General features: G+C 32.7%; 1 protein-coding gene across 8 annotated transcripts in view; it reads right to left on the bottom strand.

Annotated features, from left to right (window-relative positions):
- Positions 1 to 13224, bottom strand: part of PTPRC (protein tyrosine phosphatase receptor type C) — a 121588-nt gene extending 108364 nt beyond the window's left edge. For 3 of the 8 annotated variants that reach the window (XM_025855262.2, XM_025855263.2, XM_025855264.2), the window contains exon 1: positions 13068 to 13222. In XM_025855262.2, the coding sequence (XP_025711047.1) occupies positions 13068 to 13140 (73 nt within the window). In that variant the 5' untranslated portion in view covers positions 13141 to 13222. Of the gene's footprint in view, positions 1 to 13067 lie in introns of all 8 variants that reach the window. The other 5 variants (XM_025855260.2, XM_025855261.2, XM_025855266.2 and 2 more) reach the window with 3 other exon arrangements.
- Between the last annotated feature and the right edge of the window lie 799 nt (positions 13225 to 14023).

Raw genomic sequence — 14023 nt, 5'->3', positions numbered from 1 at the left:
CTGAGCCTTTTCAATAAGATTTCATTTTTGAAATCATAGTGAACTACCCAGACATCTGACATGCCCAGTTTTCAACTTGAGCAAAATACCATAATACAACAACAAATATCAATAGTATTTAGATTGCTTATTCTTTTGGTTTAAACATAATTCTGTTTTCCTCTGTTCACACTAGTGACCAAGGTTTATTTGAATATTTAATACTCTGAACAATTAGAAACAAAATATAGAAAGAAAGGTAAAGCTGGATAGTACAATGCAGGCAAAGCATCTTAGCACCAGGCAAATGAGAGGAGCTCATTATTACTTTCCTTTCTTCAATCCTTCTTTCTCAATTTTAGTATTTAAAATTAGAATAAGAAAAATTAAATTTAGCTATTCTCTTTTAGAATATGATAATCAGTGAATTTTATGATAAAATATAGGGAAATAAACAACTTTGGTGAATTTAAAGAAAAGTATAAGCTAGACTCCATGATGATTTGTATATGTATACTTAAGTTAAATGAGATCACATTTATAAAGTGTTGAGAATAGTGCCTGGCACATGGTAGCCCTATTTATCTTATTAGCTACATATATATGTATGTATGTATAATATATATATATTCCCAAAAGGACAAATTTCTACTTGTAAGCTGTATAATTATCAAGGCTATTCAGTCCTACCTAATATAAGCCTAAGTAATAACCAGTTATTTTTCAAATTCTTCAAAGAAATGAAAGATTTAAAATTTGATTTAGAAATAAGCCTTTTATGTAACCAATTAATGTTCAAAAAACCTCCTAACCTGTCCATGTATTAGCTTAAATAGCATTTTTAAAGATTTTTATCAATATGCATCAAAACAAAATATACCACACAAAGGATTCAGTATAACATTACTTTTCAAGACAATTTCAATTAAATTACTAATTCATTAGTCTCTCAATATATTTTACATAGATTTTATTAAAATATTATTTTAAGTCATGTTCTTCTTTTTTCTAATAGCTAAGCTAGCAAGGGAGATATATATTATACATGCATATAAACACACATACACATATATATTTAATTCTTATGAATATTGTTACAGATTATTTTCATACTTACTTTTGGCCAGTATTAAAGTTAAATAAGGATATTTGACAATAATAAGTATGTTTACAATCACTGTTCAATCAGTCTTTCAAGAGACATGAATTTGGACTTTTATGTGAAATTAACTGGATTCTCATTATATGCCAGCAAGTGTGCTAAACCCTTTAAGTCATCAGCTCTTTTTCTCAACCTCCAAAGCAAAATATTTTTTTTCTTTTCCACTTTGGCTACCCCTTCTCACTTTTTCTTTTCCTAGTCCCTCCTCTCAACCCCTCCAAATATGAAGTGTCCCAGGGCTCAAAATAAGGTCCTCAGTCCCTTGGCTTTAAATTTCATCTATATACAGTGACTTCCAAATGTATGGCTCCAATTTCATCCTAATGAGCCCCACACTCTTAACTCCAATTGATTTCTAGATGTCTCTAGTTGGATGTCTAATGAGAATTCAAACATTAATATGGATAAAACAGAACCCTTGATTGCCTACCCTGACTGGGGTGTTTTTCATTTTAACTGCCCATGAGGAACAAATGAGTCGTTCTGTATAATTTCCTATTTTTCTTTCACACAGCAACTTCTCTTGATTCTATATACATTTGGTCTTTCTTTCCACCTCTACTGCCAGCACCTAGTCCGGATACCACCCTCTTTCTCCCTTCCACCAATCCAAATGGCTCCTAACCTGTCTCCAGGTTGTAACTCACTTCCAATCTATTTCCACAGCAGCCAGAGTAGTCTCTTTAAATGGAAATAAGATCAACTCATTCTCTGCTTAAAACTTCCAAATAGCTTCTTCTCTTCACACTTAAGGTAAAAATCCAAAAATCCAAAATCCAAATTCTTTCCATTTCCAACAGGGCCCATTTCGAACAAAGATCTTCCCCTTCTACGTATCTCTCCAGCTTCACCACAAACCACTCAACCTTTACCCACCATACTGCAAGCACCTGACCTCCTTTCCTTGCTTTGAACCCACCAAGTTTTTGCTTTTTTTGAAGCACCTTTGTACCTGCCAGTTCTTCTTTACAAAAATCTTTACACTCTTGTCAGCCAATGTTAGCAACCTAATGAAGCTATTTCTGAGAAGCCTTCTTTGATCACTGTCTAAAGGGCCAGTCACTCCCCAATTTGGTCTGTCTCTATCATGAAACACTGTTTTATTTCACAGCCCTTATCAATATCTGAAACTTTCTCAGTTATTTATTTGGTTTCGTTATCTCTTTTACTAGGATGTAAGCTTCATGAAAGTTGGTACTTTTTCTGTTTTATTTACCACTGTGTCAGCACTTAGAATAGTTCCTACCACATAATAGGGGTTCTATTTTAAAAAAATGGCTAAGTCAATGAATAAATTATCTCATTTAATATTTATTCCCATTGTACAGATAAGGAAACTGAGGATCTAAAAGGTAATGTTTCTAATTGGAAAGCTCAAAATGGAATCCAGGCAACATTCCAAAAACTGATTTCTTAAGCACATTAAAGGTTAGAGCTTGTTTGAATCCAATATTTCTAGTATTATCTCTTTAAATCATTTTCATCAGCTCCCTGGCCCTTTTCTTTTGCTTATCTATTTCCCACGTAACATCACTCCCTCTCACAGTCAGTGCTCTGAACTGATATCTTCTGCCTAATTTATTTTTTCTTAGCTACTATGTATCTTGAACATACCTAAAGCTTCCATCAGTAAATTCAGAAAATAAAAACGTGGTCACTAAAAAAATAGAAAGACTTAGGACTTATTAGGCATAAGTTAAAAATCTTAGTTTAGAAACCAAAAAAGGGATTTGGAAACCTGAGTCTAAGAATTCAAAGTAGAATACTTGACCTAAGTTATTTGATTGACAGCCCACATTTATCACAGTAACCAAACAATAAACATATTTTTTATTCTTTCCACTCCCTTTAGTTTTAGCCAACCTGTCCCTGGAGTAGAAAACTGTAAGATAGCTCTACCAGATTCATTTAATATGCTTCTTGGATAACTATAAAAAGCTTATCTGGTGTCTACACTTCCTGGAATAGGATGAGAACCTCATGTGTTTTCCATGATCAAAGTGTTTAACAAAGGTCAAGTTACTTCCCTTACACTTCAAAAACAACAAAAAAAATCTAGATATTTTGGTAAATTATTCAATGGCTTTCACTTTATGTAATATCAAAAACAAATTAGGTTGGGGAAAATCCATTCTTTCTGTCATATCACTCATATCACTCACCTCCAGACAGACTCAGAGGTGTACCTTCTTATGCTCCATTTCAAGATGATGGCAACATTACTTCTGCATTATTAATGCAGCATCAACATTCGTAGTAAATACAAATTAATCAAAAGATATCTTTTGTTTTCTTATAAGAGACAAAATCTTAGGTGACTTAGATCTTGCTAAAGATATGGTAGTGGCTGGGCACCCAATGTTTCACCTATGTAGCTAAATAAGCTGCATGGGGCTGAAATGTATGTTTCACACAAATGACCACTGAGACACTACCAACCACCCTTCAGTCTTGGTGTGATTTGTCTACCATCAAGTAGTCACATCCTCAATTACCTGGTTACTAGGCTAAACACTAAGAAAGCTGAGTAATCCAGTCGAAAAAGAATGGACCGAGAATCAGACTGACCCAGGAAGAAATATCAGCCCTTATTAGCCAATGACCTTGGAAAATTGCTATGAAAGTTCACCAAAAAAATTAAGGATTTGTTTGCATGCTGTGCATGTGTGTATGTTTTAACATCTCTCTCCAAATAAAGCTTTTATTTTCAGCTTAAATCACAAAACAAACAAACCAAAGAGAATTGGGACTTTTGGCTAGTTCCTCTTTGCATCTACCAACTTTATTTATTAAATATCTAATAATAACCTACACAACTCAGTGGCAGCTTCAGAACTTCTATAACTGAAAGCCAACAGAAGAAATCTAGTTAAACAGGGGCCTAGATGTTGTCTGGCAAGAACAGAGATTTTACTTAAATAATTATATGCAGATTTTAAAATAATAATTTTTTAATCTATAATTTATAAAAGGTTGATAACACAATTAATTATCTGTTGCAAGGTATATTATTACTTTGAGGAGAAAGCTTATGGAGAATTTGGAAGATTTAAAACCCTGTCTCCAAGCAGCCATTGCCACAATGAGAATATAGACTTCCCGAGGCTAGGCACAGAATATGGCATTCCCAGCTGAAGGTACAGGGAAAGCACTCATGAAATATTTGTTCATGAAACAAATTAATAATGAATAAATAAACAGATTTAGCTAGACTGGTAAAATAAAATATTCAAAAAGTTTTTAGTGATGGGTTTTAAGAATCCATGAGATTTTTATTTTCCTATTTATTCATTTCTGTGTTTCTCAAGTTGCCTAAAATAATCATAGTTTACTTAAGAAAAAAATGGGATGTGCAATTTTCCACATAGCACATAAAACAGCAATAGAAGACAAGAGGGAAAGAAAAAGTGTGATCAAAGATTTTAAGCAATTTTTTCTTCCATTTCTTGAACTTTTCTATCATGTAGAAACTTTACTATAAATAACTCACTGTAATAACAACAACAAAAGGACAGATTTAAAATTGTTTTTATGAGCTGGTAAGTACTTTTCTATGTACAGGGTTAGATTATACTGACAACTATCCATTCATTTAACAAACAAGTTCCAAGGACCTGCAGGCGCTCACTGGTAAGTACACAGAGACCCAATGATGATCTACACGAGCTCACCAGCTACTATGAGAGACAGCCAAATAAAGAGATCTCCAAGAGGGTTATTCATAGGATCATCACAGTAGACGAACACCTGCCCAGGTGTGAAAGGGCTGGAAGAGCAGGGGACATACAGGAGGGTTGCCCAGAGGAAGTTGCCCATTAGTTCAGTAAATTTCTTTGAACTAAAGTTTAAAGAGCAATTATAATTTGCCAAGTTTAAAAAAAAATGTGGAGGGAAGAAGAAACAGCCTGGTCAACAGTTTGAAGATAAGAAAACATAGTTTTAGGAAAATGCAAGTTACAACAGGAGTATACAGTTGACCTTTGAACAACACTGGTTTGAACTGTGCGGGTCTACTTCTGATGTGGACTTTTTCTGATAAATACAAACTGAGGGTTCTAGAGTGCAGGGGGTGAGGGGATGGGTTAGCCTGGTGTTGGGTATTAAAGAGGGCACATATTGAATGGAGCACTGGGTGTTATATGCAAACAACGAATCATGGAACATTACATCAAAAACTAATAATGTAATGTATGGTGATTAACATAAAATAATAAAAAATAAAACTTCTGAACAATTATTAAAAAATACAGTATAGTACTATAGGTGTTTTTTTCTTATTATTTTCTTAACATTTCTTTTCTCAAGTTTACTTTATCATAAAAATACAGTATTTAATACATATGACATACAAAATATGCATTCATCAACTTTTTTTGTTATCAGGAAATCTTATGGTCAATAGTAGACTATTAGTAGTTAAATTCTGAGGGAATCAAAGGTTATGCATAGACTTTTGGCTGTGTAGGGCATCAACCTCCCTAATCTCCATTGTTCAAGGGTCAACTGTAAAGTACATGTCACAAAGTTACAGATAAAGCTAGAAAAATCTGGCAGGATTAAATTAAAGCTGTGTATACCAAGCTAATAGCTTTATTTTTCCTAAATGCAGAGACAAAAGTAGGATGATTTGATGCCTTATTTTGATCTCACCCACTGATGTATATTGAAAACATTAAACTTATCATCTTAATTCTTCTCTCTAATTTTTGCTATTCCAATTAGTAAGAAGTTGGCATAAGGTGTATAAGCTAATAAGAAGAATGCCACACAAATGAATGAGAGTTAAAATGCAATTCTAGACTATATAGCAGTCTTGTAAGTATTTCTGAAGTTTCCACTGGTTACTTGAGAAATAATCAAAACCCTTAAAAATCTCAAAATGGATCTTGCTGAAAGAGCTTTCAATCACAAAATGATTGTTAATGATAGATATATCAGCACAATATAAATGTGAAAATGTCTAATACCCAATTTAAAATTCGACAGAAGTAAATAATTACATCAGATCAATTACATTTTGTGTAATATTGAAATGTAAAAAAAGAGAGAGAGAGAGAAAAACAAGCAATGGTGGCTAAAACGGCACAAAAGTAATGTTCTTTCTGGCTAAAAAGAATTAAAACCTTTTTGGGAAATTTAGATCTATATTATTTGACAAAAAAATTCACTTAGAAATATAATAACTATAAAGGAAAATTCCCAGAGGCATAAGTCTATAGTCAGTAAAATTGGAGGTGGTTAAAAAACTTGATTCATGAATTTAATAGTAACTATAAAAATTGAATGAAAAGTAATGCTATTGAACATTAGTTCAGTAAAATTCTTTTAATGAAAAAATTGGTAATGATTTAATCAGGCTATATAAAAATACTCAGGGAATTAACTTGGCTTAATAGAGTTTTTTTTCTGTGACAGCTGTTCTCAAGGAAAACTCATAAATGTAGGTGTATTCTAATGTAATGCTTATTTTCTTAAGCATCCTTGGGATCCAAATCATGGGATCAGTATATTCTCTATCCAATAGGGATCCACTGAAGGAAGGATGTACAAAGGTAAGTTTTGCCTTTTACAGAGATTATCCTAGTAGAGGTAAGTAGGAACACACTAGGGATCGAAGGGAGGCAAGACTGCAGTTATTGTTACAATAAGAAATGATAAGAATCTGTGGCAAAGAGTTGGATTTACAAACTATTTAAGAGGTAGAATCCAGAGTAGCCTGAAAAATCCCTAAAACAGGGGATGCAAAGTTAAAAGAATTCAAAGATCTCTAAGGGTTAATTCCTTTATCACATAGCCTTAAACTGTATCTCCTATGAGTCTCTCAAAGGAAGAGACGTGATTTGGAATCATGTGTCAATGATAAAGAGCTATGTGCTGTGATTTTATTGTATCACATAAATACAATATATAACTTTGCAGGGTATCTCATAGTTTTCAAAGCATTTTCACAAATATTCTCAATTTCAGTGTTTACAGATGAGGACACTGTGTATCAAAAAATGGAAAGTGATTTGAATTGAGATCATACAATTCATAGAATTAGATTTTTAAAATGCATCTCGATCCAAATGCCATCTCCAACACAGTATGGCACCTGACTCATTTCCTATGATGCTTAGTATTTCTTTTATCAGTAAACAAATTACTGTTTTCTTTTTTTTTAAGTGGAGATATTTAAAATATGGTGACCACGCTTTATTGCAATGATACCATCCCTTTGCTATCATCTCTTAACATCATTATTATTTATATAAGATTCTCTAATCTATTTTCATGACTATGAGCACAATTTATTATTACTAATATTTACAATGCAGAGTTTCTTCTTGCGTATCAATGCTTTTTGTTAAGTTTGCCAGAGTAGCTGTTCATTTTCTAATATATATGAGTGTGATGCTGAGTTGCCCTTAGCTCTTGATTTGTGCTCCAATGTTAGCAGATCACCTTTTTGAAGGCCTGATGATTTTCCTGCAGATGTTCACATTTTGGTTGGAAATAGTTTTTAAATATATGAATGGCAATCATTTTCATTGGAATATCATTGCATGTAGTTATAATTTTATCTCACATGCAGTATATATAGGAGAAATTGAAGTTTTAGTAAAATAACTTTTTCATTTCAGGTATTTGTGGCTCATTTTTGGTAGGAAATAAATGTTTAATCTTTAAACACTGTATATATAGTCAAGCACCATGGAAGATGTTAAAGTTGTTTGAGTGGGTCTTCAGTAAAGAATCTAATAAAAGCATTGATAATCTTGTTGATTATCTTTTCAGAGGTCAGTCAGTTAATGATATGAATGCACGTGGAAGGTGCTTATGTATTTCAGTAACATTGACTTTAATGGGTATTTATGCCAAAGTTTTGTTTCTTTATCTTTTCTTGTTTTTGTTGTTATTTCTGAACACACAATTCACTGCTTACAGTATCCATTCCCCAGACTCTTGACAGACTGAAACTGAAGTAACACCTTGACATATCAAAATGAATGCATATTAAAAATTTTAGGCAATGATTAGATATTTTCTCATCTAAATATTGGTTATGGCCATGTACACAAAATATGTCTATATATTTCAGGATTATGTAGAAATAGATATCACATCATATGGCTAAATGAATAGCTTGCAATATTTCATTTTTTTCTTCATCATTCCCTTAAGAGTATTACCCTTATGTATATAAAAGTCATAGCACTAATCCTTTAGTGATATGCAAATAGTATGGAGTTGGGTATCTAGTACTGACACAGCTATTTAGACTAGACTGAAATTAAATTTAAAGTGAGATTAAGTTCAATTTCCATTCCAATTTTCTCCTGTGTAAATATTCCCACAAATTTATATGATGACTGAAAAAGATCAAAGGTGTTTGGTGATGACAAATTTCTTTCTCTGTACCAAAGTAACTTACATATACATGATCTGAACAGAAAACCTTGTGTGTTTTAACACTGTGCTTTCACCAACAAAACTAATCAACCTGACTATAAATCTCTGCTTTTTACCTACTCAAACTGAAATTCATTATCATGTTGTCTAGTAATAAATGATACCCAGACTCCTTACAAACTTTCTGTGTGCACAGAATGCAATGCATAGAGTGAGCCCTGAAAACAGTCCCACAACACTACAGGCGCCCATGGCTGTCCTCTCAAGGACTGGACCTGACTCCATGTGTTTTGTCCCTGTGTTAGATGAGTATCTCCTCCCCCGCCTGATTCCTTACTTTTCTTCCTAGAGTCACCTGTCTCTGAAGAACAAAACTAACCCACCAAAGGAAACGCCATTAGCAAAAGTGTCCAAAGAGTAGGCCAAGACATACTTAGGAATAACATTCTTGACTATGGATTTTTAAGAATTTAGGAGGGTTTTCCAGATAAGAGGGAAGATGGGGAGATGAAAGAAGGAAATAGCAAAATAATAATAATAATAATAAATTAAATTTTTAAAAATGTAAAACCTATAAAGATCCAAATCCAAGCTTATTTTTTTTAATCCTGATGATTTGTCTAACTCTCTCTACCCTTCCACTTTGCCTCTGGCTAATTTTTTTGTCTCATATTTCTCTCTTCCTCTGCCTTCTATTTCTGAATTTATTTGTGTTCTTCTCTTTCTCCTTCATTATTATAATCTTCAGTTTTGTCAAAAAACATCCATTATTTTTTTAGTATCTGGTAAGACATCAGGTACAGATGATACAAAAAAGGCATAAAACATAGTTTGTGAATACACACAGGTTACAATGGAAGAAAATACACTGATTGGTAAATAATAATACTAATACCACCACCAACAACAAATTGAAATAGTATGTGAAAAATGCCACTGAAAGGTGGCCAAATGCCTACAATTTCAGTGGAGATATTTTGTGGCAGGAGTGACAGAAGAAAACATTCAAAACAAAATAGGACTTGCACAGAGCCTTCAAGGTCCTGAGGAAGTGTAGATGAGCCGAGCAGAGTGTTGAAACTGCTTCCTGTGGGTTAATGAATCATACAGGAAAAAAGACAAAACACGCCCTGCCCAGCTCCAGGCCCAGCTCCTAGCTCACTGGTGGACTCAGTTGTTCTGACAAGGAGGTTAACGTGTATACTAAAGGCAATGGGAAGTTATCAGAGGGTTTTTTTTTCCTTTTATTTTATATTTTTAAGGTGTAGAGTATAGAAGGAAATGGATGAGACTGCAGAGAGATTAAGAAACTATAATAATACTCCAGGTAAAAAATGATAAAGGCATGAATTAAGGTGATGTCAATGGAGATGAAGAAAGGGGAAAAGACTTTAAAGATTATTAAAAAGTAAAATTATAAGACTTGAGGAGCATTTAAATATATTTCAGTTTTTTTTTCTTGCACCTCAGAGAAATGAGTCTGGAGATGGAAAAACAGGATCATCAATATATAGCAGGTAATGGTAAGGAACTCTGAGCAGAGAAAACAAGAATAAAATTGGCCAAGGATTAAAGCCCATAGAACTCCAATATTTAAAAGTAGACAAATATGAAGAACCAGGAGATAGATAAGCAGATACGTGTATGTGTGTATTGTATAATTCACACATAAACACTAGAATATATATGTGTGTGTATCAGTACATGTGTATTTATACGAAGTGTCGAAATATCTATATTCTTTTTTTTAATATCTATATTCTTACACTAGTTAATTGTCACTGGTGAAAGGATATCAAGTATCCCAGAACAGAGAAAAGACCTAGCCCCCCAAGCTAACCACTCTGCCCCTCTACTTAATTACATAGAACAAGAGAGGAAAAGGAAAGACAGATCCCTAAGTCCACCTTACCTTTTCTCAAATAAAATGCATTTCAAATTCTAACAATGGTAAGGATCACAGGCAAATTTGTATTAGAAAAATACTTGTAAAAGATTCATAAAAAATAATGTCTATATCCACAAATTTCTAAATTGTGGAGTATTTAGAACTTAGTAAGATTGCTTATTAAATTCAATTCATAATTTGTATTGAAAGCCTGAGATGTGCAAGGCATAATACATGTTTGTAACATGAAATATTTCTTTTAATGTTGCTGGGAAAATGGAGACTTATGACCAGGAAATGAATCTAAACTGTTATGACTCATAACTCACATAATCTAACTCATAAACTCTAGCTGGCATGTTATAGACTGATAGATTTGCCTAGTTTTACACCTTTTTAGAGTCAGAGAACACTTATCTCTATCTGCATTCTCAAAACTATCATCGTCCCCTAAAATTATTTAAAAATGTTCAACAAAGGTTTCCAGGTATCATGGTAAAGAGGCACAGAGCAAAGAGATTAGAAAGTTTTGCATAAAACTCAACCCAGCATTTTTGCCATGGCAAGGTTTAATTTTGCCTTGCCTGTATTTGTACTTACCTAAAGTACAATAAATAACACATCTGAATTGTGCATATATTTATCCATTAATTGATGTCTCTCTACATTTGGCTCTGGTTTTTTATTCCCTTAGAGTACACAATATAAATTTGATGCCCAAAAGCCTAATACTTCCTATGATCACTAAACTCAATTGTAACACATTAAAATCAAGCCTACAATCAAACTCATTTGTTGCTAATAAAGAAAAATATAATTTAAAACATTAATAACTTCCCAAATCATACATTGAATTACAAAACGTCCCTCAGAACTTAAAAGGATAAGTAAGATTTGCAGACATAGATAATTAGATTTTTATGTTTTTTTTCTAAAAATAAGTATAAATTTCAGGAAAACTATCATTGCCTTTAAAAAAGTATTTGCTCTTGATATTTATGTAAGCAATTGAAGAAAAACTTGATCCTTCAAAATAAATCTATGTCTATCTATTTATTTAAATACAAATTGTTCAGCACAATTGATTTAAAGGTTTCTGGATAACTTTATACTCTCTTACTTTGATCATAAATTGAAAGATATTTCTTATGGTAAAAATTCTTAATAGAGTGAGTTAAAATTTTTGTGGTGATTTGCTCTGGGTCCTAGAAAATATTTCAGTGTTTCTTTGTGCTTATTTAGAAATGCTTTGCAACAGTTCTTGGGTGGGAATTTTTAATGAATATTCACTCTGATTTATGATAATATATATATTATCACCCGGTTAAAATCATTATTCATTATAATTTGGTTTGGGTTATGATAAACTATAGGGAAGGTAAATTGATAAACATTTTTTGTATTAAGACAAAATGCTGTATCTCTATAAACAAATTTTAACCCATCTTTGCAGTTAAAAACAAAACAGTATCTTACACTGCTTTCCATTCTTCTTGGTTACACAAAGTATCAACTGACAATGTAACAAGCTCTAGAGGTAGCTACTGCCCTGCCTTTCAGAGGAAAGAAGAGTGGTGGAAAGTCAAGAACAGATTTCAAAGTCAATTACAGTAAGCAAGACTTTTAAAAAATATTTTTTCCCTTTTTTAAAAACTTATTTGGAATTTCTACAAAAATGCCATTTTCAATGTCCTTTCAATATTGAAGAACAGCTTTTAGATACTACATCATAAGTAGTATCTATTAAATATCGATTTATTAGTTACATTTAACAATCAACCGAAATGCATCCATGACCCAAACTGAAACTATGCAAGAAACGTCCATTAAATAGATAACAAATATACCAAGATCTTCAACTTAAATGAATATTTGAGATTCCCCATTACATTTTCCTATAGAATATAGTATTTGCGTGACTCTTAAGAGTTTAAATATTTTTATCTCATCAAGGCTCTAATATTTACCCATCACCCAGGAAGGGCGGTGGCCCCGTAAAAATTTCCAAAGCAAATAATCATTAAAACTATTAGGAAGAAACCAAAAACTTGTTTTAAAATATATTCTGTGTTGAGAGTATGCATAAAATTAATATTTTGTTAAATACCCAAATGTATTATTTTAAACTATCATATAGCTAAGTATTCAATAAAAATATTTCAGTACTAATCAAAATTTGAGGAAGCAAACTCCAGTTCAAAAAGAAAGAGTGGCTTACATGCAACCAAAGCCATATTATGACTTTTAAAAAATCATTTTTTGTTAAAAGGATGAAAATTCACTTACTTTGTCATTAAGATTTCTTCAGACTTTCATAAACTTATATTCACGTATTTGAGGGTTAAGTAACAACATTGCTTTTGTAATACCCTTGAACAGTTTGCAAACAAAGATACGGATAGACAACGTTTCTTTTAAATTGTGATTTTTTTCCCCAAAACATTTATGCCTTTTTAAACAGTAACAATGTATTCTGTCACATAGCAAGACTTGTGTCTCTGAGCTACAATAGCTTTGACCATTTTATAGTGAGCTTCCTCATTTCCAATCACCAACACTTAACTTATTTTTATGTCTATTTCAAACCCACGTCCCTCCACAAGGAAAAAAAAATAACTAAGGATAGATAAATATCCTTGTACTTACCTGTAACAAACACTCCTGTATCCAGAAAGGCAAAGCCACATGCCAAAAGTTTAAGGCACAAATACATGGTCATATCTGGAAATCAGCCGTATTCCTATGAAACAGCATACGTCCTTCTGAAAGGCAAAAATAATAGTTATCTCTGCCAAAAGTTTTCTTTGTGAAACTGAGTCAAAAATAAAAGAAATGAATGCATACTCTGCTGTTGTCTTATCAGACAGGGAGCAATTTCCTCCTCTGCTACCCTAAGAACAAACCACTTTGCTAGCTACACAAACTGCTAGGTAGTGATGTCAGATTCGGTTTTACTAACTTCTCCAAAAATACTGTCAAGAATCCTCTTTGCAGGAAGTCAAGAAAGTTGTTCAAAGTCAGTGCAAAAGCATCTTACTTCCTTAATTCAAGTAATTAGACCAAGTTAGTAGGCCTTTTAAAAGATTTTTTCCTTCAAGGAAGATTTTTTTTAAGTCTCCAAATAATACTCCCTTACACTATTCATTACAACTTAAAAAAAAGCATATCCTCCCCCCCCCAAAATAATCAAGAATTTTCTTACCTACGAGATGATAAAACAGATCCAGGGTGGATATACCAAAATGGGGGTTGGCAAGATGACACAAGGATTGAATTAGTAGAAAATACCTGTATTTGATTCAAAATGACAAAGCAAACAATTAAACAATTACCTATCTGTTTTTTTTTGCAACCAGTGTCATTTACTAGGAAAACATTCAAACCCCAAATCTTTCACAGATATCCCCGTGGGGCTAGCCATGGAATCAGAAAGTCCTGTCTACAGCAGCAAATCCTGCTTAAAAAAAAGAATGCTTCTGTGACTTGAGAGGTCTTCAGTGCTGTTGATGAGGGAAAGAAGAGTGATGAAATTGAGAGCTGGGGTTTTTGTTTTTTGGTGTTTTGTTTTGTTTTGTTTTGTTTTGTTTTTTACAAAAGCTAAC

The sequence above is a fragment of the Callorhinus ursinus genome, unplaced genomic scaffold (genome assembly GCF_003265705.2).
Source record: "Callorhinus ursinus isolate GAN/ISIS: 27379988/994484 unplaced genomic scaffold, GSC_fseal_2.0 scaffold57, whole genome shotgun sequence".
NCBI lineage: Eukaryota > Metazoa > Chordata > Mammalia > Carnivora > Otariidae > Callorhinus > Callorhinus ursinus.
Note: the sequence above shows the minus strand (reverse complement) of the source record. Positions and strands in the feature narration are given on the sequence as shown.